Below are 25,840 nucleotides of genomic sequence, written 5' to 3'. Positions count from 1 at the left end.
CCTCTCCATCCTCGGAGCCTGGGACCAGGCCGAAACGCAGGCTGGCCACAACACTGACCTCCCCTCCCCGGGGGCCCCAAAGCAACATGACATAAATGCGCCACAAACCCAAAGCAGCCTTGTGCTCTAAGCCCTCTCCTGTCCCCAGCAGATGCTCAAGGCGGAGGTTACGAAGGAAGGGACAGGGTCCCCATCGCATTCTTCAAGGGTGCCGGCTTTCCCACCGCGAACCTCCCAGTCCAGTCCACTCCCCAGTCAGTCGTTCTGACAGAGCCAGCTAATATGGCCTCCAGGGAGGACTGAGTCCACCCCCCTCCCCTGGCCCACCCTCTGTGGCCACACAGGCCCAGCATCCACCTGCTACACTGCCTTCAGCCATCCCTCGCCGAAGAAGGAACCCTCTATCAGCCCACTCCAAGGTTGTGCCCTGTCCTAAGGGTTGTTCACTGTTCCTTCCTGAGCCAAATTGAACTCAGAAGTCCCCTTTGGTTCCCCCTACTCCCGAACCAGGAGGACAGAGCCCCCGCCCACAGACTCAGGTGGGGACCCAGGAGGAGAAAGATGTGGGAGGCTTACCCTGGAAAGAGCAGAGCCAGCTCCCCATGGAGAAGCCCTGCTCCGGCCACAGCACGGCAGACAGGCGCGGACAAGATGGGCCCCTGCGCGTCCCCCCCCCACCCCGGGGTCGATACTGGGCGACGTCAGGAGCATTAGGAGGCTGCCCCACCCCCCACCTGCCCTGCAGCCCAGCCACAGAAAAGCTCAGCTTGGCTTTCCCCATCCTGATGCCATTAAAAAGTTTAGGATGTGGTTAGGGGAGGAGGGCTGGAGAAGCTGACCTTGAAGGGAGATGAGTGCTGCCTGGGGCAGGATCAAAGGCGGGAGGTCTGTCCCCGTTCTGCCCAGGTTTGCACGGCATCTGGGACAAGTCACTGAAAACACGGGCGGGATGCCACCTGCTCTCCCAGGGAGCCGGGCACCAAGGTGAAAGACATAATCGTCCAGGAGTGGAGTAGGGTAGGGCCAGTGCCTAAGGCTACAGGCCAGCTCCAAGCTCTGGCGGCCCCATCTCGGGCACAGTAGGCTGGCTCCCGTGTCTGCAGCGCCCACAGGGGATGGAGGACATCGGGCCCCAGTTCCATAAGCCAAAAACGCTCTGGGACCAGCCCTGTGCAGGCCCTTTCGGGGGAATCACAGTATAGGAGGTGAATCCTCTAAGCCCCGTGTGGCCCACTCCCTGCCTGAGGGGAGCTCCCATGCACACTTATCCTTGACCTCCTATGTCCTGGGTCCCCAGCGTGAGGAAAGGCCACAGGCGCATTGGGGGACAGCTGTGACCAACCTACGGAGAACAGATCACTCCTCCCACTTACCAGCTGCCCAAGACGGGAGCCGAGTGTGCGGGGCTGGGACTGAACTGGGGGTCCCAGCCACGCCTTCCCTGTGGCAGGGTGGCAGGTACCGGCGGCCTGAGCCAGCTTCAGCCCCAGCCCAGAGTCTCCATCCCAGCGCCACCACTCCCTGGCCCTGTTATTCTGGGCAACTTCGATGACAGCTGAAGCCTCAGTTTTCCCATCTTTAAATGAGAGGAAGAGTTATCCCACTGGGTTGTTAATGAGCAGAAACATGGTCAGACGCCTGCTTGTGAAGTAGAGGGTGGCAAATGCCGAGGCTTCTAAATGAGATGCCTCGGGGGCCGGACCACAGTACAGGGGGTGGGAGAGGCCCCTCAGGGACCTGCAGGGGAGGGGCAGGGGCAGAGGGAGCACGGCAGTGACCTAGGATCGGTCCCTTGGCCCAGCAGCCCTGAGCCTCCCCATGTCACCGTGGCCAATCTTGCTGGCCTGGCCTGCCTCCACCTGGCGCCCAGAAGCAGGCCCCAGGGAAGGGCTGAGGGCCCCTATCTGTCCCTTCTCTCCCACCATCACAGGGCCCTGGTGGACCCTGCCCGATCCCCACAGGCGGCTCCTGACTTGAAGGGAGGGCTGTTCCCCAGCAGCCAAGACGGCTGCCAGCCTAGAGGCCTGGACCCCCTTCTCCCCCCTCAGGCCCAGGATACATTGCAAAGCCCCAGGCGGCCCTGGCACCAGCTTCCAGCTCTCTGCTGGGGCCCTGGGGCCCCAGCGCCTCCCCCGACCCATTCCCAATACTCCCCCCTCGCCCACTCGAGGTGCTCTCCAGCCCCCAGGCATCTCAAGACTCAGGACCTTTGCAGATGCTATTCCCTCTGCCTGGATGCTCTTCCCCTAACCTCGGCTGGGTTGGTTCCTGCTTGTGGCTCAGATCTTGGTACCAATGTCACCTCCGGAGCGAGACCCTCCCTGACAGTCTGATCTGAAGCAGCCGCCAGGGGTGTGCCCCATCCTGTCTGGCCGCGCTGCCCCTGACCTCTCCAGTCTCTGCCCACTGGTGGGGCCCAGACCCCCCCCTCCTGCACACCTGCCGTTATGACCACCTCTGGGCCCCATCCCGCCCTCCCCCCGGGAAGACAGTCCCCCTCCAATGGCCCCCTTGTTCCTGCCGCTTCCTGTGTGTCACAGCTCTGGGGACTGACAAAGCTCCCCTCCCCTCCCCAATTTCCACAGGGCGGGAGGTAGGGGCATCAGTCCAGGCCCGGCCCTTGGCCAGACCCTCTGCCCGGAGGCTGAGCTCATGCTTTGGGAGGCAGCCATTGCCCGATTCCCAGAGCAGAGCCTAGTACCCCCTCAATCCCCCACCCCAGGCTCCAGCCTCCACCAGACTCACCTCTGAGGCCCCAGTGTCCCCCACACAGGGTCCCAGCCTCCTGCAGGGGTGGGCAGATGGCCAGTGCCATGGGGGAGGTAAGGGAGCCTGAGGAGCCGGTGGGGAGGGGGGGGTTGGTGAGGATGACACTGTCCTTTTCTTCTACCTGCCCCTCCCCCTCTCCAGAGACTGGGGGAGGGACGAAAGCAGCTGTGGGCCTCACACATCTTCCTTCCCTGCTCACCAGGCCAATTGCTCTGGGCTCCCTGCTCCCTCCCTGAGCCTGGACATCTTGCTCTGACCTGCAAAGGCAGCAAAGGCAGCGGGTGCCAGGGACAGAGGGAGGGGAGCGCCGAGCCCAGCTGTAGACTAGCGCCGGGCATGGGCGGGCACCGTTCTGCAATCAATCGGGCATTCACTGAGCCGCTCCTCCTCTCTCTGGAACAGTCCTGCAGGGCGGGGGGCCCAGGCAGAGTCAGACCACCCAGCCCCCACCCTCAGGGGCTCCCAGACCACCCTGCGGTGTGACTAGGAAGCAGCCCGTATGCCACACCGTGTGGCCCTTTCCCATGTCCCTCGAAAGCCTACGTAGCCCTTCGAGATGATGCAAAGACCCTGTGGCAGTGCAGCGGGAGACAAGAGGTATGGAAAAGTGACACGTAGGTTTGGGCACAGCCCGTGATTTCACCGCTTCAAACAGTAAGTGCGATAGGAAAAAAGACTGGAAGGAAATCTGCCACGGTGGTGGCTGTGACTGGGTTAAATGGAAGGGAGGTGGGTGCCTGACACTTAGAAATTTTTCAGTAAGGAGACCCTGGATGGGGAAAGGGACAGAAAGGAGTCTTTAATGAGTTTTGTAGCTTGCAGGCCCTTCACACTCGTTAACTCTCTGGATCCCACCAGAGAGAGGTTATTATCCCATCTGGGGCTCAGAGAGGTTAAGTAACTCTTCCAGGGTCACACAGCGGAGGCAGTTAGAAGGGGCATTAAGGGCTGGGTCAGAGCCGGAATTCAGGCCCCTGTTGATCAGGGAGGGAGAAATGATGAAAATAACCCCAGAAGGTGCTACGGGGCTCTCTCTCCAGTAGACAAGAGGGTGAGGCCTGGCTGGTGACCTTCTCCAGAGAAGGTGCTACGCAACCCCCACCTCCTCACCCCCCTACTGGCCCAAGCTCAGCCCACATAGTGCCTTTGCCCATGCTCTTCCTCCACTGCCGGCCGGCCTTCCTCCTCCTCCACTCCATGTTTCAATTCCTCCCGTTCTGAAGGCTGAGCTCATTCCACCTCCTCTGGGAAGCCTTCCCTGATGGCCCACTCTTGGTGGTCAGCCCCTGACCTCTCCCAGCCCTGGCAGCGAGCGCAGGCATCCTCTCCCGGGCGGCCACATATGCCTCCCTCGATGGTCTCACCACCCGGCTCAGAACCCCCACAATCTGTCCTCCGCACAGCGGGCTGAGGGATGTGAGCGCCCGGCCATTCCTCCAACAGCTCCCGTCACTCTGAAAACAAACCCAAACTCCTGCCCTCCGCAATCTGCCTCTCCCGCCCTCCCAACCTCACGTCAGACTCCTCTCCACCCAGGCTTGTCTCCCTTCCTTCTCTAACCATGCCTCAAACAAAGTCAACGCCGGCCTCAGGGCCTTTGCATCACTCTATCTACCTGGAACATCCTTTCCCCTTCATTTCCTCTCTCCGGCCTCTTCGCAGTGCTCAGGAATGCCTCCCATGAGTAAAGAAGGCTTTGCCACGTCGGAAAGCAAGTCTGGGCCTCCAGCAGGCTGTTCCGGGCAAGCCCTGCTGGCAGGGGCCCGTGCATGGGCCACACCGTGCAACCTCCTTACCCTCCCACCCTGGCTGTAGGTCTCTGCCGGGGCCCTGGTTCTGCCAGCTCAAACCTTCCCTGACCCCACCCAGGGCCCAGATTGCCTAGTCTGGTCCCTGGCTATTACTTTTTGTCTCCCTAAACTTCTATACCAATCAGACGGGACGGACAGTGTCTTACCCTGCCAGCCGCAGTGTAATCAAAGCAAGGATTTGTGCCCCAAGACATTCATCACGACATCATTTATCAAAGTGAAAAATAAGAAAGAATCATCCCCAACTGCAAAGGATGGGTTAAGAACACGTTTCCCATTCTTTTTTTATCCTATTCCTTTTGATTTAAAACAACGGCTTCCCGTTGTTATTATGACAGAAGTGAAATGACTCGGACAACCCCAAGCTGCCCCCACCCTGGCCCACGCTCTCCCACCAGCACACTTGTCACTGGCCACATGCCAGTCTCTTGCCATGCGTTGTTCTGCCACTGGACCTTTGCACGAGCTGTCCCCTCTGCCTAAAATACCCTCCCCTTTTCAACTAGTAAACTGTCACCCTCCAGACCTCAGCTCACATGTCCCCCTCCTCGGGGCTGACCTCCCAGACCTGGTCAGTCCCCAGTTCTAGCATCTCATGACACTCAGCCTCCCCCCCTGCCAGACCGGCAGCCCCGAGGGCTGGGCCCACATCCATTTTTGCTCAGAATGAGAACTCGGATGGCTAAGACCGTGTCAACAAAGCAGGCCTTTGACTTGTATTTGTTGAATGGACAGGATATTCTACGGCCATTAAACATGACACGGAAAAATCCGCTTGATCACATTAAAAGAAAAAAAAAGCAGATTTTCAAATTATACACGCGGCATGATGGCAGACGATTCAGAAAAGAAGGAGAACATAAACCGAAGGACCAGTCTGGCCGATAGGGGGTGGGATTACAGGCAATTTAACCTCTGCATCAAACTTCCTAAATATTCCACCCGGGACCACCTCACTTGCACCGTCACACAAGCAGACAGCTGTCCTCTATCCATCTGCTGTCGGGGCCGGTGCCCCCAGCCTCCAGCCTCCGGCCCCGGCCCTCACGTCCGCCCACCAGCAGGAAGACGAGGGGTCAGATACGGGAAGGCTGAAGGGCGTGGTTCTGGGTGGCAGACAAGAAGGCGGGCGGAAGATGGGGCCGGCTCACTAGGAGGATCCCAGGGGCCCCTGTCCCCGAGGGCAGCCAGCAGTCGTCCCGCCTCCCAGTTAGGGAGCATGAGAGGGAGCGATGCACGTAAAGCATCCATGGGTGCCTGGTGCTAGTTGACTATGAGAAGGATCGCAGCCGGACAGAAAGGAGAACTTCCACGTACCGTTAGCCCCCCGCCCAGCGGCTCTTCCAGAAGAAGCACTCCCCACGCCCGGCCCCTCACCCACCACCTCCGGCCCCGCGCACCTTCCTTGGAGCCGGTGGCCACCGCGGCAGCCGACACCGCGGCCGACCCAGTGGACGTCCGGCCCACGGGGCTCGAGTGCTTCCCCCCGCGGCCGGGGGGCTTCAGGCCGCTGGGCTTCTGCATGGTGGGGCCACTCGGCGTGTGGATAAAGGTCCGCGGGGTCACGTCCTCTCCGTCATCCTCATTCACCTGCAGGCAGACGAGAGGGATCGCGTCACAATGTCACCACTTGTCGGGGCACGCCGATGGTGACGCAGCAGGATTCTTGCACCCCCTACCCAGTGGGCCAGGGACCACCCCACCCCTTTTTCCTAGACGGGGAAACTGAGGCCCTGAGCAGCAGCAGCAGCAAGCGTGGGCCCAGTGTGGCCTGCCCGACATGTGTCCTGGTCCGCGGGCCGCCGAGGTCGGGAGTGCTCTCTCTGCCCACCTCCTGGGCCCGGGAGGCGAGAGTCAGGAGCAAGCTGGCTTGGTGGGGTGGGGGAGGGCAGGCGGTCTGTCGCAACAGCTGTATTAGCCCCCATAGCATTCCATCAGGACCACACAGGTCGGCCCAGCCACCGACGGCTGAGTGTGGCGCTCACAGAGCACGGGCCGGTACAGACTCTGGCACACGAGGCCAGCCGGGGGCGGGGCGGGGGCGGGTGTCACTCTTCGATGGCCCCTAGACCCTCTAGGACCAGCCAATGATTCACATCTCTCCCGATGCAGGGTGGACAGGGGGACACCTAATTCAATCACGGTTCCACCCTGTCACCCCAGAGCCCCTGTGCCCACCCTCCCAGCACCTGCCCACTCCACGCCAGGTGTGGGGGCTCGTGCACACAGACGCCTACGCCTGCCTCGGCCCCCTGCCCGGATGGACTTACCATGCCCTCTGCCCGCCCTCCACCATCACAGCCCCTGCCTTTCCAAGCAAGCAGAGGACAGGATAGGAACACGACGCGGCAGCATTTAACAAAGGTGCGTCCTGACACAAGAAAGCCTCGTCTCCAAGGCAATCGACTCAGGGCACCAGATGCCGGCAAGAGGGGGCTGGCTGGCTGCGGGGGGACTGGAGGAGAGGCGGGCAAGACAGACCCGCTGTCCCCTGGCCGCCCCCTCGGCTTTCCTGCGCACACACCCTCTCTTGTACCCGACGTTCATGGAGGGCTCACCAGGGGCCAGGCCCTGTCCTGTCCCAGAGCTGCGGGGCTCTGTCTGGGGAGCACGCTGTCCACTCAGGAGACAGGATACAGAGCACCGCCAGATGGGTGGAGGATTCTGGGCAAAAGCATCCCCCCCGGGGACCTTGGGAAGAAGGAAATCAGCGTCCTCTGGCTGCTGAACTCTGGGGCAGTAGGAGATGCTCGTCTAGCCACCTCCTTACCCTGTCCGTGGACCCAGAATGTTACTCCCTTTCAGAGAACCTTTTCTCCGCTCTTGATCCGTAACACTTCTATAAACTTTTAAATTTTTTTTTAAGGTTTATTTATTTTTGAGAGAAAGAGACAGAACGTGGGCCGGAGATAGGCAGAGAGAGACGGAGGGTGACACAATCCGAAGCAGGCTCCAGGCTCTGAGCTCTCAGCACAGAGCCCGACATGGAGCTCGAACTCACAAACCGTGAGACCGTGACCTGAGCCAAAGCCGGACGCTTAACCGACGGAGCCACCCCGGTGCCCCGATCCGTAAGACTTCTAGAGGCTGACCCTGCCGCACATGCGGGGAGTGGACACATGACCCAGGCCTGGCCAGAGCCCCTGTGGTTAGTTAAGGAAAGATCATACGGCCTAAAGAGCATCAGGGTCTGGACTCTGGCTGCCTTTATCTTTAGGAAGGTTCTTTCCTTTCTTGGGGGCTGCCTGGGTGTGGGTTGGATGCCAGGGACTACAGGGCCATCCCAGCTACTGCACAGAGAAGGCTGTCAGGGAATGATGCCAACAGGGAGAGAGCAGAGCCGAGTTGCTGGATTTGGAGGGCCTGGATCCAGCTGAGCCTGAAGCTGGTCACTTGAGCTCTGCACTCAACACCAGTCCACAAATCCTCATGCACGGGCATCCTTTTCTCTCTTCGCCTAAACCTACTTGAGGGACACGGTCGCTTGCAACCAAAAAAAAGTTCTGACGAATACAGAAGCCAACCCACAGTGCTCGGGGCGGGAGTCTGCACGGTGCCCTCAGAACGGCTCTCAGGTCAGCAGGCTGAACAAGCGACAGTCGTGGGAAGGAGCCGCTCCTCACGCGGGGCTGGACAGCCCTAACAGCAGAGACAAGCACGCTCCCCCCCAAGGCGCACAGCGGGGACACCCACCTACACACCCAGGTGAGCTAACAGGAGACACGGCTGCCGGCCTTAGTCTGGTCCTGGAGCCGGCCAAACCAAACATGCCAATCCCCCGATGGACGACTCTGACCCCCGGACCCCCGGAATTCTGGGGCCCAGGAGTCACTCAACCAGCTAGAGTATGAGGCTACTCCCTGGCTCCCCAGAACCCGGCCCTCTAGGAAGCGCGTGCCCCGGGGAACTGCAGACATCCCTCTCCGGCTGGGTTAGGCTGTGTCGACACCCCCGAGCCCGAGCCCTAGCGACTCGCTGAGCCAGCAGGGGCGAATAAGCATGCTCTCTGGGGACAGCGAATATCCCACCCTGCGGGTGCCGAACTGGCCTGTTCCAGCAGTTTAGCAGGGGGGCCTCTGACCCAGGAAATCCTGATGCGGGGCCCCACGTGTGTGACCGAGGACCCTCCTGCTGGGATTAGGAGATGGAAGGAGCCCCCTGTGCATGCCTTCTGGGCCCCTTCTCTGCCTAAAACTCTCCCAGAGAGAAATGTTACAAATTATACATCTAATAAGAAACTTATATTTGTTTCTTTTTTTTTTTTTTACTTTTATTTATCCATTTTGAGAGAGAGAGAGAGAGAGAAGGAAAACGAACAGGGGAGGGGCAGAGAGAGAGGGGGACAAAGGATCTGAAGCAGGGTCTATGCTGACAGCAGAAAGCCCGATGCGGGGATCAAACTCACAAACCTTGAGATCATGACCTGAGCCGAAGTTAGATGCTCACCTGACTGACACCCAGACGCCCCAAACTCACATTTAAAAAACAAAAACAAAAAGCTTATATTCAGAACACATAAAGAACTCTCACCACTCACTCATCAGAAGGCAAACAACCTCATGGAAAATGAACACAAGATTTCAACACCCAGAGTGCCCGTCTGGCTCAGTCGGTAAAGCATGAGACTCTTGATCTGGGGATTGTGAGTTCAAGCCCCACGCTGGGTACAGAGATTACTTAAAAATTAAATAAACTTAAAAAAACAAAGTTAACTGTACACCTACCACATGACCCAACTGCCCAAGAGAATACAAACACATATTCATACAAAAATTTGTAAAAGGAACACTGTTCATAGCAACTTTATTCATAATAGCCAAGAAAGGGAAACACCCAAACATCCATCAACTGGTGAGTGAAAAACAGTGAATCTATACGAGAGAACCCTACTCACCAATAATAAGGACCATGACATATGAAACAATATTGACCACCCTCATCAATGTTACACTAACTGCAAGAAATCAGACACAAAACAGTACGTGTTGATTCTTATTTATAGGGAATTTCAAAACCATAAACACAGAAGCAGATCTGTGGCTGCCTGGCGGTGGGAACAGGGATGGACCACACACAGGCATGAGAGAACTTTCCAGAAGGTAGAAGGGTTCTAAAAATGGATTATAATGGCCGTACAACTTATATTTATACTAAGGAGCAAATCTGTCATCAAACCATACATTTAAAATGGTTTTTATGGGAAGTTAAATCTTAACTTTTAAAAATCATATAAAAGAATAAAATCCTTGAAGGCTCCCCATAGACGCTAGTGTGCGGGTCTTTAAAGCCCTCCTCATCTCTTCCCTCCAGCACTATGGTCCTCCCTTGCTCACTTCACACTGGCCCCACTGGCCTCTGGCCCCTCCTGGATCACACTAAGCACACTGCAGCCTCAGGACCTTTGCACACGCGATTCCCTCTGCCTCAAATATCCATGTTCGTTGCTCAAGTCCTTCGAGCATCTGCTCCAATGTCCCCTTCTGAAATTACAACCCCTACCGAGTCCTCCCCATCTCCAGCCTCCTTTGTTTTTTGCCACTGATCAAGGAAAGGGACTAGGGTCTGTTTTGTTTACTATGGTACCCTTAGTCCTGACAAGGGTGCCCGGTGAATACAGGTGCTCAATAGACCACTGTTGAAAGAATGAATGACACTGGCCCAAGGGGATGACAGGCCTAGGAGGCCCCCCTCACCTCCTCAGCACGTAGGACTCAGTGGCTTGTGGTGAGCAGCCCAGCTGACAGTCTGATGCTGTGGCTTTTTACGTGGCCCGTCTGACTTGCCCGCTGGCCAGCACGCCCTTTGAGGCAAGGCCCAGGCATTAAGACGGTGTCCCCAGCACCTGCCACCCTCACCACTTGCATTCCCTCACCACCCACCTGACACTTTCCCACCTCCCAGACCCCACTCTGACTTTTCTCCCACCTGCCTCCCTTCCCCTGTACCTAGCCCAATGCCGCCTCCTCCAGGAAGTCTCCCAGAACCTTTGGTTCACAGAGACCTCAGGACTGCACGCTGAGCCGAGGAGAGATGATACTGTTCTCGTTTATCTTCATCTCGCCTCCTGGGAGCCCATGGGCAACCCCAGGCGGGGCCACAACTTCTCTGAGGACCCAGTCCCAGCACCGGGCCTGGCACAGAGCCAATGATCCAGAAACGTCGTGTGAATGCACACCTGCCATTGCCCAGAGGACAAAGGCCTCCGAGGCCGCAAATCCCCAGCACGCTCCTCCCAGGGGAGGCTTCCGGAGGCTCCCACAGTTGCCCTCCTCCCTCCCGGACCCTGACGATCCCAGCAGCCTCCAGGATGCAGAAATGTGCCTGCCAGGCCTCGAAGGAATGTGGCCTCGTTAGTCCTCCCAAGCCCTGATGAGCCAGGAGCCGTCTCACGGGAGGAGCGCCGGAAGCTCAGAAGAGTTCAGGGACTCACCCAAAGTCACCTGCCGCTCAGAGGCTGTGCTGGAACCAGACCCGGGGCTGGCCCGCCTCTGCCTCCCTGGGCCCGGGCTAGCTTTTGTGAGACCCGTGGCCTCGCTGCCTTGCCGACAAAGGAAACCAGAGGAGCCGGCTGCATTCGCTTGGTCCCGCCACCAGTGCTGGGTGGTGACTCAGGGACGGCCAGGGAGGACAGGCCGGCAGCCACCCCCACCCCCCAGGGTCTCCAGAGCCGGGGGGGGGGGGGGGGGGAAAGGGGGGGCGCGGCGGCGCGAAGGGGAGAGGGGAGGAGAGAACACATGGTGAACAGGAAGAAGGGGAGGAGCCTGGGGCCAATCACCCCTTTGTGACTCAGCCCTCCTCACGGGATAGAGGAAGGAAGGGCTTTCTTGGGAAAAGCTGGGACCTGGGGATAAATTGGCTTCTGGCCACACTGTGGGGGGCGGGGCAAGCCTGGGAGACAGGAGGGAACAGGCTTAAGGCGATGTGAGTCCAAACCCCAACCACCACGCGTGGCTGTGGGTCCTTGGCCCAGCGTGAGGCTCTTGCATCACCCATAAGACGGTACCAGTGAAGGTACCGCTGCCCCGTGGGGGGCACAGATGAGCAAGTCCGAACACGCCCTACAGGTGTCGCCCAGTGCCTGGCACACGGGAGCCGCCGGGAAAGGGCAGCTGCCACAACCGCTCTCTATTGAGATCTCGGGAGGCCCGGGGTGCACACGTCGCCTCCCCCAGGGACTCAGGGCCCAGACAAGGCGGGCGCGGGAGGGGCGGAGGAGGGCGGGCGGCATTCAGACCAACAGGCCCCCTTTGTGCCGCCCTCAGTCGCCATTTACCGAAGACAAACCCGGGCTGCATTTCAGGGTTTCCATTTCAGCTGCAAGGGGGTGGGCGGGCCGCAGTCTGAGTGGGGACGAGGCCCAAGAACTTTCCGCCAATCGGAGGCCCAGGGTGTGGCCCCGACAGAATGGGGGAAGGTGCCAAATAGGGCAGTGGAAAGCCCATGCCCGGGGGCCAGCGTGCAAGAGGCCGGCACCAGGAATCCGGCTCCGGCTCCGGAGACCCGGCCGCCACTCACACCCGGGGCCTCTGGCTGGAAGGAGGCATCTGGCAAGACCGGGCTGCTGGCCAAAGCCCAGCCTTCAGGTCCAGGCCTGCCACCCCCAATGACAGCGGTGGCTCTTCTGGGTGATTCCCCCTCCTCCCCTTCCTCCTGCCTCAGCTGTCAGCAGCCAGGGTGCCCACACTCCCCCCTCCTCTCCTGACCCTGTGATCTGAGTGCCGGGCAATGTGGCACCCACAGATGAACTTCGTGTGGCCCCCAACCACTCACCGCAAGCCCTAAGGCTTAGGCCGCAGCAGCAACACCCTGGGGGCGGAAAGGGAAAGCTCTGTAATAGGGAGCCCAGCACACCAGGGGCCAGGCAGGGGAACCTCAAGGAGCAGGCCATGCTCTGCAGGTCAGCCAAACAGCTGGAGATTTACTGGCTAAAGTGTGTGCGTGTGCGCGTGTGCGTGGCGGGGGCGTTAATCCAGAGACTGGGAGGGACAGCGGGGTCTCCCAGCCACACACGGGCATCAGCCTCAATGGATGAAGGTCCACGGAGGATGTCAGACAAGGGGTGCGACACATCAGATGTGCACACTGGCAAGACCGCTCGGGAGGGGATGAGGACACTGGGGGGAGCGAGGGAGGGGAGGCCACTGTCCCGGGGCTGCTGGGATACATAAGGGACACGACAATGCAGCCTGAATTGCGCAGAGGCGGGGGCTGGAGGGGACAGAGAGGAGAGAGGTGCCGAGCAGCATTTGGTGGCAAACAGTGTGGGTGCAGAGGGAGCACCCAGGGTCCCACTGGGAGGGACCTGGGAGGAGGCGGGGGCTGGCGTGAGGTCCCCGAGGGACCCTGGGGAGGGGCAGCAAGGGGCAGAGTGATGGGGCCCTTGGGAGAGTCGCCGGGGACGGCCAAGGCCAAGGAACCTCACAAGCTGGGAGCACCCACCAGTACGTGACGTGACGGAGGACGACGTGAGGGCACCCCAGACAGACAGGTAAGAACAGACGACAGGTAAGACGAGGAAGCCTTCGAGGAGAGGACGCGACCGGACAGCCACCGGGCCTCCCAGTCAGCAGGGAAATGCAAATCCGTCGGCCTGTGCCTGTGCCTCCACACCCACCCTCCGCTCCCACCCGGTCAGCGAGGCCCCAGAGGACGCTGGAGCCAGTCCAGGCGGTGCAAGCCCGGCACGCATATGGCCGCTGACCAATGCGGGAGAGGGTGGTGATGGGCCTTGCTTAGGGTGCGGGGTCACCCTGGGAGTACGAGGAGCCTGGCAGCCATCCAGAACCGGCCCGGGGAAGGGACCCGCCCGAGCCTCACAGCAGAGCTGGAGCCGGAACCAAGCTGGGAAGACCGCATGGACGCGGAGGGCGGGGCACCCGCGGGGCGGAGCAGGGGACAGCCCCGGGGCCCCAGATGACCCCAGCTTCTCCGGCGCCTGAGGCTGCGAGACGAGCAGGGCCAAGTCCGTCCAGAAGACGGGGCTCCCGTGCTCACCATCCTCGCACCTCTCGGCCTCTGAGCTCAGGGCTGTAGATCCCAGTTTGTAAGCTGGCATCTTCCCTGTCCTGCCCGTGGCCCGGGGTGACTACGGAGCTCTGGGAGTGACCGGCCTGCCAGTCTCACCTGAGCTGCACACACTGGAGCGCGGCCATCGTCCCTCAGGCTTGGAGGTGGTTCAGATGCTGTCCTCTGCAGAGCAGAGGGGACCAGGGCTGTGTCGGGTCTGGGGAGGGGAAGGGACACCAATGTCAATATACTTCCTGGCCTTATACACACATGCGCACACGCGCACACACACACGCGCACACGCACACACACACACACACACACACACACACACACACACACAGTTGGCACGTTCAGAAACAGAGGACAACCATGGTCCCGAGAGCCCGCTCCTGACTGTGGGCCACTCACAGCCCCAGCGACTGGACAGCTGGGGCCCTCCTGCCACTGACCCAGCCTGGTTCTGCTGGATGAGGTCCCGGCCAGGCCCAAGGAGAAGGGCTTGGGAACAACATGACTCAAGTTGCCCTATGACCCACCTTTATTCCCATTTCACAGAATAGGAAACCGAGGCCCAGGCTGATGATCACAGAGCAAGTGAACAGGACGGTGAGATTCAAGCGTCCAAGTGACCGAAAACGTGTGCTGGGCAGAGGGGTCCCCGAGACCAGAAGCAGTCAGAGGCTGAGGGAGGGAAGGGGCCTGCTGAGGTCACCCAGCGATCTAGGCAGAACAGGCAGAAAAGCGCTCCTGCGTCCTGTCTCCCAGGCCAGTGTCCTGACCCAGTCTCTTTTCGCTGCAACTACATCCAACACACGTAGGCCAGGAAACACCCCAACACCCGGGGTCTCCTCCCTAACCCAGCCAGCCGGGCCTCCTCCCTAGGGTTAAAATCTGCACAAGCAACTTAAAAAATACCCCTGAGCCAAGGATGATCTTTACAACAAGTGGTTCTGGGTCCCCATAACCACATGGGGAAAAACAAATCATGACCCACCCGTGGTTGATAGAACAATGGCCCCCCGCCAACGATTTTCATGTCCCCATCCCTGGAATGTGTTAACGATGTTAGCTTACACATGGCAAAGGGAAACTGAGGTTGTAGATGGAATTTAAGGACGCTAGTCAGCCGACCTCCAGATGGGAAGATTATTCTGGATTATCCAGGCAGGCCCAATGTGATCACAAGCGTCCTTACAAGTGCAAGAGGGAGGCAGGAGGGACCGAATCACAGGAATGGCAGCGTGCCAACAACTCAGGGTGACATTGGTAGCTTTGAAGATGGAGGAAGGGGCCACCAGGCAAAGAATGCGGGCAGCCTCTAGGAGCTGGAGAAGGGCAAGAAACAGATTCTTCCCCGAGCCTCTAAAAGGAACACGGCCCTGCTGACATCCTGATTTTAGCCGGGAGAGATCCATTTCAGACTTCTAGCCTCCATAAATCCAAAATAATACATCTGTGCTGTTTGAGGGCCACTGTGTTTGTGGTCATTTGTCAGGGCAGCAAAGGTAGACAAGTATATTTACTTCACGTCATACACGAAAACCAATCCCAGAAGGACAGCAGGTCTAACTGTGAAAGGCAAAACAATACAGTATTTAAGAGACATGAATAAAGACTGAGATATGCAAAGATTTCTTAACAGGATACAGGAAGTACCAGAAGACAGGGAAAGGACGGATAAATTGGACCAGATTAAGAGCTTTTGGGGGCACCTGGTGGCTCAGTTAAGTGTCTGACTCTTGATTTCGGCTCAGGTCATGAGCTCATGGTCTGTGGGATCAAGCCCCACGTCAGGCTCTGCGCTGACAGCACAGAGCCTGCTTGGGATTCTCTCTCTCCCTCTCTCTGCCCCTCCCCTGCTTGCTCTCTCTGTCTCAAAATAAAACAAATTTTTTAAATGTTTTTTGTTTATTTTTGAGAGAGCGTGAGCAGGGGAGGGGTAGCGAAAGATGGAGACACAGAATCCGAAGCAGACTCTAGGCTCTGAGCTGTCAGCACAGAGCCCGACGTGGGGCTCGAACTCACAAACCGCGAGATCATGACCTGAGCCCAAGTCGGAGGCTTAACTGACTGAGCCACCTGGGCACCCTTAAATACATATTTTTTTTTAATTAAAAAAAAAAAAGATTAAGAGTTTCTGTACATCAAATGATACCACTGAGAGACAGAGAGACAGTGTTGTGTGAGGAACAAGCCATAGAAGGGGGAAAACATTTGCAAGCCCTACATTCCAAGAATGATTCATATTCAGAATGCAGAGAGAAGTCCAACAAATCAAGTTGGAAAGATCAGCAACACACCTCAAAGAGCACTACATGAAAAGAGGGTATTTAAAAGACCAGCAAACCTATGGAAAGACGTTCTCCTTTGTTGCTCGTCTGGCTAACGTCACATTCACCAGAACGCAGAAAGTGAAGCAGACACCAGGGGTGGGCGAGGCTGCAGAATGTCCAGACCGCTCGCCCACTGCCGAGATGAGAGTCAACTGCTAAGCGATTTGGAAACCAGTTTGATCTCACCTACTAACCCTGATCGCGACCCAGAGACTCCACTCCTAGGCACGCCCCCAAAAGGAATGCGGACATAAGCGCCCCAAAGACAGACTGTTCCTAATGCTCCTAAACTGAAAGTAACCCAAATATCCAACCCCGTGAGAAGGAGTAACTAAGGCAGGCTCTCTTCCTGCAATGGAAGAAAATACAGCAATGCAAATGAATGAACTACAACTCTATGCAACCACGTGTCTGAGCTCTGTGATTATACACTTGTGTGTTGTTTTTTTTATTTTTTTTAATGTTTATTTATTTTTGAGAGAGGGAGAGGCAGAGTGTGAGTGGGGGAGGGGCAGAGAGAGAGGGAGACACAGAATCCGAAGCAGGCTCCAGGCTCCGAGCTGTCAGCACAGAGCCTGATGCGGGGCTCGAACCCACCAACTGTGAGATCATCACCTGAGCCAAAGTCAAATGCTTAACTGACTGAGCCACCTGGGCACCCCAAAATAAACTTTAAATACGTACATAAATATAAACAAACAAATAAATAAAAATGAACTCAGTGGACAATCATTACTGATGATATAAAAAACCAGGGGGGGCTCCTGGGTGGCTCAGTCAGTTAAGTATATGGTTCTTGATTTCCACTCAGGTCATCATCTCACTCGATCGTGGGTTCGAGCCCCACATCGGGCTCTGTGCTGACAGTGTGGGGCCTGCTTGGGATTCTCTCTCTCCCTCTCTCTCTGCCCCTCCCCCACTAGCACTCTCTCTCAAAAATAAATACATAAACATAAAAAAAAAATCAGGGAAGGGGTCCCCCTTGGGTCAGGGGTACTAACCGGAAGGACAACAGGAGGGGTTCTGGGGAGCCAGCAGGGTCTCATTATACAAGGATTTCAGTTTGGAAACTTCACCAAGTATGCTTATGTCATGCACACTTTTCTGCGTGGATACTGTATTTCAATAAAAAGGCTTTAAAATTCTTTTTTTTCTTTTTTTCTTGTTTTTTTAACGTTTATTTATTTTGAGACAGAGAGAGACAGAACATGAACGGGGGAGGGTCAGAGAGAGGGAGACACAGAATCAGAAGCAGGCTCCAGGCTCTGAGCAGTCAGCACAGAGCCCGACGCGGGGCTCGAACTCACGGACCGGACCGTGAGATCGTGACCTGAGCCGAAGTCGGATGCTTAACCGACCGAGCCACCCAGGCGCCCCTAAAATTCTTTTTAATTACCTGGGCTGGGGGTGGGTGGCAGCGGAAGTGGAGGAAGCAGGGGTGGTCCCAGCCCCTCTGGGTCCTTCCCGCCTATCAGACAGCCCCGGGCGGTGGTGCCTAACCATGGGGACCCACGGGGCATCTGGCTCCCCGCGGTTCTGCGAGCTCCCTGCGGGCAGGCCCAAGCCCCATGGACGTCAAGCACCCGGGGCCTGACCCACAGCGGTGCCGTGCTCACTGCACAACCTTCCCGAACACCAACCTTCCTCCCTGAACAAGGCGTGCCAAGTCAGCACCCCAGCATCCTCTCTCGAGCTTTGCCCTGCAGGGAGGAGGCTGAGCCCCCCTGAGGTCTGGGCCTGTGGGGACAGTATGCAATCCAGGGCCCACGAGGCAGCCTGGAGAACGCATGAACCAGCCAGGGGGCCAGGGGCACCACCTACACCTCTGAAGGACAAAGGGCAACCCAGGGCTGTGGGTGGGTGATGGGACGGGATGGGCGCAGGAGGAGCAGAACCTGGTGGCCCCAGGGGTGAGGTCAGTCACTAAGAAGCCCTCCTGGTGTTTTAGTGCTTCCAGAAAGGCAGCCACCACCCCCAGCCACCAAAAGCTGCCTGAACGCCACAGACGCCCACCCACACCCATACACATCCTACCACATCCCCAGGCCTTTGCAAACACTGTTCCTTCTGCCTGATGCTGGTCCTCTCATCCGCTGGCAAACTCCCTCACATCTCGCTGACGGCAGCTTTAAGAGGGCAGATTCTTTGCAGATCGCATCCATTGCTGAGCTCTCGGTACCTAGGACAGCGCCCAGCACATGCAGCAGCTCAAAACGCCTAACGAGCACGCGAATGAATGAAGGAAACACGAACGCGTGGAAACGCCCTCCCTCCGCTACCACCCTCTTCCTCTCCACATCCATGGCAGCTTGTTCACACACCACAGCCGCACTCACTGGCCGGCTTGGAGCGAGCTCTGGGAAGGGCAGAAGGTTCCCAACAATTAGCATCGGGCACAGAGTGGATGCTAACCACATTTGGGTCCAACGAACAAAGAGGCAGGCAGTGAGCCCCCCATCACTGGAGGAGATCAAGCAGAGACCAAGACCTGTTCTCAGAGCAGGTATCTGCTCCTGGTGGCACAGCTGCCCCGCGAGGCTCTCCCAAACTCACACAGCTACTATTACTGTCCATAACAACACTAACCAACTATGTTGAGCACCGCCCCCCCACTCAGGGCTGGAAGGGTGACCCCATGTCCACACCACTCTCTGTCACAGAGCTTGATTCTTCACTGTGCTGGGCTCAGAGCCTGTGTGGGTGCACCTGGTGCAGGGGGTCCAGGTGGGATGGGCCCCCCCTCTTCTGCTGAGCTGTTCCAGCCTAAGGAGACACAGACCCACAATATCTGTTCTGCTCCACACGCCGGCCCAAGTGCTTTATAAATACTACCTCATGTAACCTCTGCAACAGCCCTGTTATGAATTCCATCCACTTTACTAGTGGGAAACTGAGGCCTGGAGTGGTCAATCATTTGCTTAGGGTGACACAACTGATCCAATAGTAGACGTAGAATTCGAACTCGGGCCCTCTGGCCACACAGCCTGAGTTCTTAACCACCCTTCTTGACTTCCTTTCTTGACTTCCTCAGAATCAAGACCAACTCTCCTCCTGGCACCCAGGTTGGGGGGGACAGGGCAGAGGTTTCAAGGACGAGGCCAGGAGGACACCCCCCCAGCCCTGGGTGCCAAGGCCATGGCCTGTGGTCTCTCTGCCCACTAGCCTAGGCCCTGCCTGCCTCTGGCCTCATTTCCTGGGAACCCTGTCCACCAGCACCCTTCGTTCCAGCTTCCTTGAGTTTCTCATTGCTCCCTAAGACCCCTCCCCCCGTCGTTCATTCTGCCAGACGCCTTCACCCTTCTTCTATCCTTCAGCCAACTCCTGGGGCCGACTGGGTGCACTCATGTCCCCCAGCCTCCTCGGGAGATGGGGATTCTTGGGCAGGAGCCAGTGTGGCTCCTAGCTCATCAGCTCTCACGCACCCCTGGGGCCAGGCAGACCCCAGTGAACTGGCTGGCTGTGAGCAAGAACCCTGGCTCTCAGCGGTCCACAGGGACCCTCCAGGAGGAGGCTTAGAAAGATCAGAAGGCAGAGTCACCTGGGTGGCTCAGTCGGTTAAGCATCCAACTTTGGCTCAGGTCATAATCTCATGGTTCGTGAGTTCAAGCCCCAAGTCGGGCTCTGTGCTGACAGCTCAGAGCCCGGAGCCTGCTTCGGATTCTGGATCTCCGTCTTTCTTTGCCCCTCCTCCACTCACACTCGCTTGTTCTCTCTCTCTCAATTTCTCTCAAAAATAAACAAATATTTTTTAAAAATTTAAAGACAGAGGGGCGCCTAGGTGGCTCAGTCGGTTAAGTGTCCGACTCTTGGTTTCATCTCGTCATGATCGCGGGGTTTCATGAGTTTGAGCCCCACATTGGGCTGTGCGCTGATGGTATGGAGCCTGCTTGGGATTTTCTCTCTCTCTCTCTCTCTCCCTCTCTCTCTGTCCCTCCCCTGCTCACGCTGTCGGTCTCTTTCAAGACAAATAAATAAACTTTAAAAAAAAATTTAAAGAAAGGAAGATCAGAAGGCAGCCGCTCTCACCCTCTACCTTCTGGACCAAGGGCCATACCAGGACCACAATGGCTGGCAGCCCGACCCTTAGGCTTTAGTGGTATATACAGCAGGGCTCACAGGAGCCAGGTGACAATACAACCACTCAAAATACCTGCCTCGCCCTCAGATCAGGCTACTGGAAAGCTCAGAGGCAAGTTACCTGCCACGGAAGGTACGGCAGCCCCTCCAGCTTCGTTTGATTTTTGCCACCCCGGCTTTGCTCTTTACCCCGGTCATTTTCATCTCGTTATGGGGCGTTTACCTTTGCGAATCATCTCCAGCCCTTTCCGGAGTCACACAAAGAACACACAAGACCCTCTCGGATGTCTCCCCTCCTCCGCCCTGAGCTCCCGGGACTGGGCACAACCCCTGGCACAGAAACTGAAGTGTGAGCTGTGTCGGAGAACCAACGAATTTATGCAAGGAACAGTCCACAGTAGAAAAGGGAACAGCCTGAGCAGAATGAGGACACAAGGCAGCAAAACATCCCCGGGCGCCAAATGCTGCTCCCTCCCTCGTGGCAGCGTCCAGCTTCACACTTGACTTAGGGTGACACACTTGTGGGACCACAAGTGACTTAGGGACCACACGAGTGGTGGGCTTTAGGCTGAGAACTCCAGGCTGGAAAAACAGGGACTCCTTGTGAGCCTGAAAGTCCACCCCCTCGTGGCAAAGAGGCCACGAGGGTGAAAAGGGATGTGTGCAGAGCAGGTGTTTTCCTGGGCAGAGTCAAAGGCAGATTCCAGGGATGTACCAAGAGCTGCCCAGGGAAGACAGAAGCATTAAGTGGACAAGGGCCCGAATTTACACCTTGTTGATAAAAACCACCTGACACGCTCTGCTTTCTATTTATTTTTTTAAAATGCTTATTTATTATTTTGAAAGAGAGAGAGAGACAGAGCACAAGTGGAGGAGGGGCAGAGAGAGACAGAGAGGGAGACACAGAATCCGAAGCAAACTCCAGGCTCCGAGCCGTCAGCACAGAGCCCGACGAGGGGCTTGAACCCACGGACCGTGAGATCGTGACCCGAGCTGAGGTTGGCCGCTTAACCAACGGAGCCACCCAGGCGTCCCATCTGCTTTCTATTCAGAAGGGACACACTTCATTGTCATTTTCAAGCATTTCCTCTGAGATCCTGAGTTTTGTATTCCTGTTTCTGTGCACCGACCCTTGGCAGCCCTGGAAGGGGGTGGTGGGACAGGGTGGGCAGTGGGGTGGCCCAGGTCTCCAGGTCCTGAAGGGAGGAGCCTCATCTGCTCCTGAGCCAGGGCTGGGGGTGGGGAGGGCACCCCCGGTCCCCACGCCGGCCAGGCTGGGCCACTCCAGCTACTCCCAAGAAATGCCGCTGCCTAGAGGTGGAGACCGCAGTGGAGACCGCAGTTAACTGGCTGTGGGTCCGCCTCTCCCGTCAGATCCAGTTTTCCAGGCAAGCAATGCCCCGCTCACCCGTCCTCCCCCAGCACACACCACGTGGGCATCCTGCAGCGGCTGACACTGTAGTTGGTGCCCGGCGCCGTTTCCCCGCCCCCACCCCCAGCCCCAGAGATCACATGGCCTGCCGCCCACCAGCCGGGCGCCCAAGACTGGGGGGAGTGCCCACAGGAGGTCCTGTGGCCTCAAGCTAAAGCCCCCATTCAGGGCAGTCACATCAGCAACCCAGAGAGACACAGGCTACCAGGAGAGAAGATGAGAGGCAGAGAAAATGAAACCGCAGTCCAGAAAAGAGGAAAACCAGAGGAGGGGCCGTCTGCCAGCATCCCAGGTCCTGGGGGAGCCGGGCGGCCTGCAACTGTTTGCTGCAGAAGTTTCCTCTCCCTCCTAACTCTCCTTTCACTTAACCTAATTGGAGAAGCTTCCTGTTCCCCTGTAAGAAAATAATCCCGAAGACGTGGGTCAGGGCCCTCCCTGCTCACCAAGCCACGCCCACCGCTCCCAGCTCCTTAAGGCTGAGACACGTCTGGCTAAGGCCAGCGTGGGAGGGTGGGGAGAGCCGGCCGGGAAGCCAAGGCACAGCCAGCTGGGGGGGGGGCCGGGAGCCAGACAGGGCTTGGACTTTGCACTTGGGCAACCGGGGTGGTGTCTGAGGAAGGCACGGCCCAAACCAGGCTTTAGTGAAACGCACGTGGTAGCGTGGCACGAAAGGCCAACAGGGAAACCTCTCTGTGCCCCGACGTCCTCATCTGTAAAATGCAGGCAGCGTCGTGAAGGTATCCACAAACGGAAACACGCATTTAGAGAGCTCGCCGACGGTTCCTGGCACAGAGTAAGCCCTCGGTATGTGTCGTTTTCTTAAAAACCTACACAAAAGCTGGGGTTCCCCATCCCCCCCAAGAGCCATCAGGCAGGTGGTATGGTCTGAACGTTTGTGACAACCCCCCCCCCCCAACCTCCACATTCATATGTTGAAACCTAAGCCCCAACGTGAGGTGACACTGTCAGGAGGCCAGGGGCCTTGGGAGGTGACAGGGTCAGGAGGGAGGGGCCCTCCAGGACAGGATCAGTGTCCTCATAAAAGGGACCCCGGACCGTTCCGCAGCCCCTTCTGCCGTCTGTGAATACAGGAAGTGTGCGACCCGGAAGAGGGCCTCCCCTGGAACATGCTGGCACCCTGATCTTGGACTTCCAGACTCCAGAACCGTGAGAAATCGATTTCTGCTGGGTATAAGCCACCTGGTCTGTGGTATTTTGTCACCGCCGCTTAGACGAGGCTGGCAAGGAACCAGCAGGGTCAGGGAGGCCGCTGGCCCCTCCTCTGAGCACGGAAGCAGAGGTGCGGGGAGAGGGCATCAGGAGGACAGGGTCAACCTTCAGGGTGGCGGGCCCAGGGAGGGGACACCAGGAGGGAACTGTCCCCCACGTCAAGGACCAGAATGGAGGGGGCAACTCTGGGAGGAGGCCGCGGTGAGCGGCCAACAGGCAGGCACGGCTGCCCCAAGCAAGGACACAGGCTGGGGGACGGACGAGCCACGTGTGTGTGTGGACGGGAGCTATGTGGGTAGAGCAGAGTGATGAACACTGGTCACCAGCCCTGTCACAGTGCACGCACTTCACACACATCCATCCGTCCGATTCTCACAACCCTAAAAGGTGGATACCATAAGCACCCTCACTTTATAGACAGGGAAACTGAGGCACAGAGGTGCAGTGACTTGTCAGAGGTCACACAGCTAGGAAGGAACAGAGCTGGAATCTGAACCCAGGCTGTCAGGTGCCAGCATCCAAACGCTTACCCGCCAAATCAGGCAGCAGATACTGCAGGGGGGTTGGTACCTCTGTGGGTGGGTCGCCCTCCTTGGGAGTTTGAGCTCTGGGTGCAGAATTCCAGAGAGCACCTTCCCAGCCTGCCGGGTGCACCTAGAAGCTTGCTGGTGCAAAAGCTCATGTGAGCCGAGGCTCTTCCCAGGTTCCCTCTGCAAGGTCCCTGCCTTTGAAGCTCCACTCCAACCCTCCCCGCTCCACCTGACCCGGAGCCCGTACCCCAACGTCTCTCCTGGGCCAGACACTGCGGGTGCCAGCGCAATCTGGGCTTATAGCCCCTGGAGGAAGGTGCCTGGCCACCCCCTCCACCACCCCCCTGCCCCTCCATGTGCAAAAGTAGAAGGGACAGGGGCACCCGGGTGGCTCAGTCGGTTGAGCTGCCGACTTCGGCTCAGGTCATGATCTCACAGCTCGTGAGTTCGAGCCCCACATCGGGCTCTGTGCTGACCGCTCAGAACCTGAAGCCTGCTTTCGATTCTGTGTCTTCCTCTCTCTCTGCCCCTCCCCTGCTTGCGCTCTGTCTCTCTCTCCTCTCTCTCTCAAAAATAAATAAGCATTAGGGGCGCCTGGGTGGTTCCGTCGGTTAAGCGTCCGACTTCAGCTCAGGTCACGATCTCACGGTCCGTGAGTTCGAGCCCCGCATCAGGCTCTGTGCCGACAGCTCCGAGCCTGGAGCCTGCTTCGGATCCTGTCTCCCTCTCTCTCTGCCCCCCCCCCCCGCCCCGCTCATGCTCTCTCTCTGTCTCAAAAATAAATAAAAACATTTAAAAATAAATAAACATTAAGAAAATTTTTTTTAAAAAGTAGAAGAGACAGAACAATCCCTTCCCTCAAACCCCATGCCCCAATCACCTAAATGCTTTACTGTTCCTCCTTCCCATCAGCCACGAGGCCTCCTTTTAGGACTCCAAGCACTTACCCCCACTACTTCTCCTGCCTGAAGCTCTTGTGTGGCATCCTGGCAGCAAACTTATGCACGGTGCCCCCATCAAGCTTCCTGCTCCACCCCATCCTCCAGGCGTCCCTCCTCTGTATTTCCAGCTACCCCACCAAGGCACTCATCAAGCAAGCCACCAAGACTTGCAGGGCTGTGCCCTTTGGGGGCAGCGAGGCCCCTGCTCTGTGTACCTGCCAGCTCCTGGCAGTGCTGGGCCAGGTGACAGCAACTGGATGAATGAAGGGCTCATTGTTTACATTACAACTGGTGAGGAGTCTTGCCCCACGTGGTGTTCCCTGCACTCTCCTCCTCCTCTGCCAGCAGCCCTAGGCCACTGCTACCCCCACTAACCTCCCTTGGGCATCTTACAGGGGTGAGGACATCTCCCCCCTCACATTGGAGAAGCGGGGTATCCAAGGTTGGGAACGCGCTGCTGGGTGTGTGACTCGCCCCCCCCGCCCAAGGTGCCCCCTCTGTCCGTCCTTCCCAGGGTGGGGCCAGGGCCTGCGTGGCAGTGCCCAGTGGGCACCCGCCCCGCCCAAGCCCCGCCTGAAGGGCCCAAACGGGCGCGCCCTGGAGGCCCAGCAGAGCATCTCGGTGGCGATGGCCCCTCCCTGTGGGGAGGGCAGAAAATCTGCTGCCTCACCAGCTACCAGCGCCAGCCTGGGGGGGGCACCCCTGGCGGGATGCCGCCCCGCCCCAAGTCTCCCCCATACCCCCTCCACCATGCACTTCGACCAAGTTTTGCAAAGGGAATCGGCCGGGCGACCCCAGCCGGCGGGGCGGGGGCTCCGTGTTCTCCCAGGCCCGGGGTCTGGAAAAGGGGGCTGTATGGCCGCGCCCACCGGGCTGTGCCCCCCCCCCCCATTCCCCCACCGCCTGGGAGCTCAGAGAGCCCTGCGGCGCGTCCGGCCTCCCGGCGCTGCCCTTGAGAGCCGGGACAGGCAGCCCCCACAACAGATGTGCCGAACCCCAGTCTGCGGATGCGGGCGCCGACGGTGCCGGAGATGCCTTCACCGAAGGGACTCGCAGCCCGGGAAGCACCCCCCCCCCCCAACGCCAGCAGCGTCCTCTCCTCGCCTGCGGGCGACAGGGAAGTTGGGGGTGCACGGGGAGCAGCTCCCGCTCACGCCCACCCGCCGGCCCCCGGCCCTCCGGCCTCTCCCACGCCCCGACAATGCCTGCCGGCGGCCGCCCCGCTGCAGCTCAGGCCGGGCCGCCGCCGCCTCCCGCATCCCTCGCTCCTTTGTTGCCCGGCGAGCCCCCTCCCCCGGGGGCCCTCCGGCCGCTCCTACCTGCGCCCCTCCGGCTGCGGGCTGCGCTGCGGGAGGCCCAGCGCCCGGCCTCCTCCGCTCCCGGCCCGGACGCCGCGGGGGGAGAGGATGCTGCGGCCCCTCCCCGCGCGCCGCTGCCCACCGGCCGCAGCCCCTCCCGGGGCCGGGGCTCCGCGCTCGCGCTCCGGGCCCGGGCCACGCTCCGCGGCCGCAGCCGCAGCCGCGTCCGGGCGGCGGCGGCGGCGGCGGGAAGACGGGAGGCGCGGATCGAGCAGCCCCGGCCGCCGCCTGCGCGCCCCGCGGCCGAGCCGAGCCGAGCCGAGCTGAGCGGGAGCGGAGCGAGCGGCCCGGCTCCGGGAGGGAACAAAAGGGGCCGGCGCTGGGGCGGGCGCGGGAGGGCGGGGCCTGGC

General features: G+C 58.7%; 1 protein-coding gene across 4 annotated transcripts in view; it reads right to left on the bottom strand.

Moving 5' to 3' along the window:
• CLIP2 (CAP-Gly domain containing linker protein 2) overlaps positions 1-25,605 on the bottom strand; it is a 72,855-nt gene extending 47,250 nt beyond the window's left edge. For 2 of the 4 annotated variants that reach the window (XM_042971222.1, XM_042971225.1), the window contains exons 1-3: positions 25,452-25,605; positions 13,704-13,803; positions 5,981-6,170 (exon numbers count right to left, since the gene is read on the bottom strand). In XM_042971222.1, coding sequence (XP_042827156.1) covers positions 5,981-6,104 — 124 coding nt within the window. In that variant the 5' untranslated portion in view covers positions 6,105-6,170; positions 13,704-13,803; positions 25,452-25,605. Of the gene's footprint in view, positions 1-5,980; positions 6,171-13,703; positions 13,804-14,125; positions 14,457-25,451 lie in introns of those variants that run through there. The other 2 variants (XM_042971223.1, XM_042971224.1) reach the window with 2 other exon arrangements.
• Positions 25,606-25,840: the final 235 nt, after the last annotated feature.

Source organism: Panthera tigris, chromosome E3 (genome assembly GCF_018350195.1).
Source record: "Panthera tigris isolate Pti1 chromosome E3, P.tigris_Pti1_mat1.1, whole genome shotgun sequence".
Taxonomy (NCBI): Eukaryota; Metazoa; Chordata; class Mammalia; order Carnivora; family Felidae; genus Panthera; species Panthera tigris.
The sequence above is the reverse complement of the archived record's forward strand: the minus strand, read 5'-3'. Positions and strand labels throughout refer to the sequence as shown.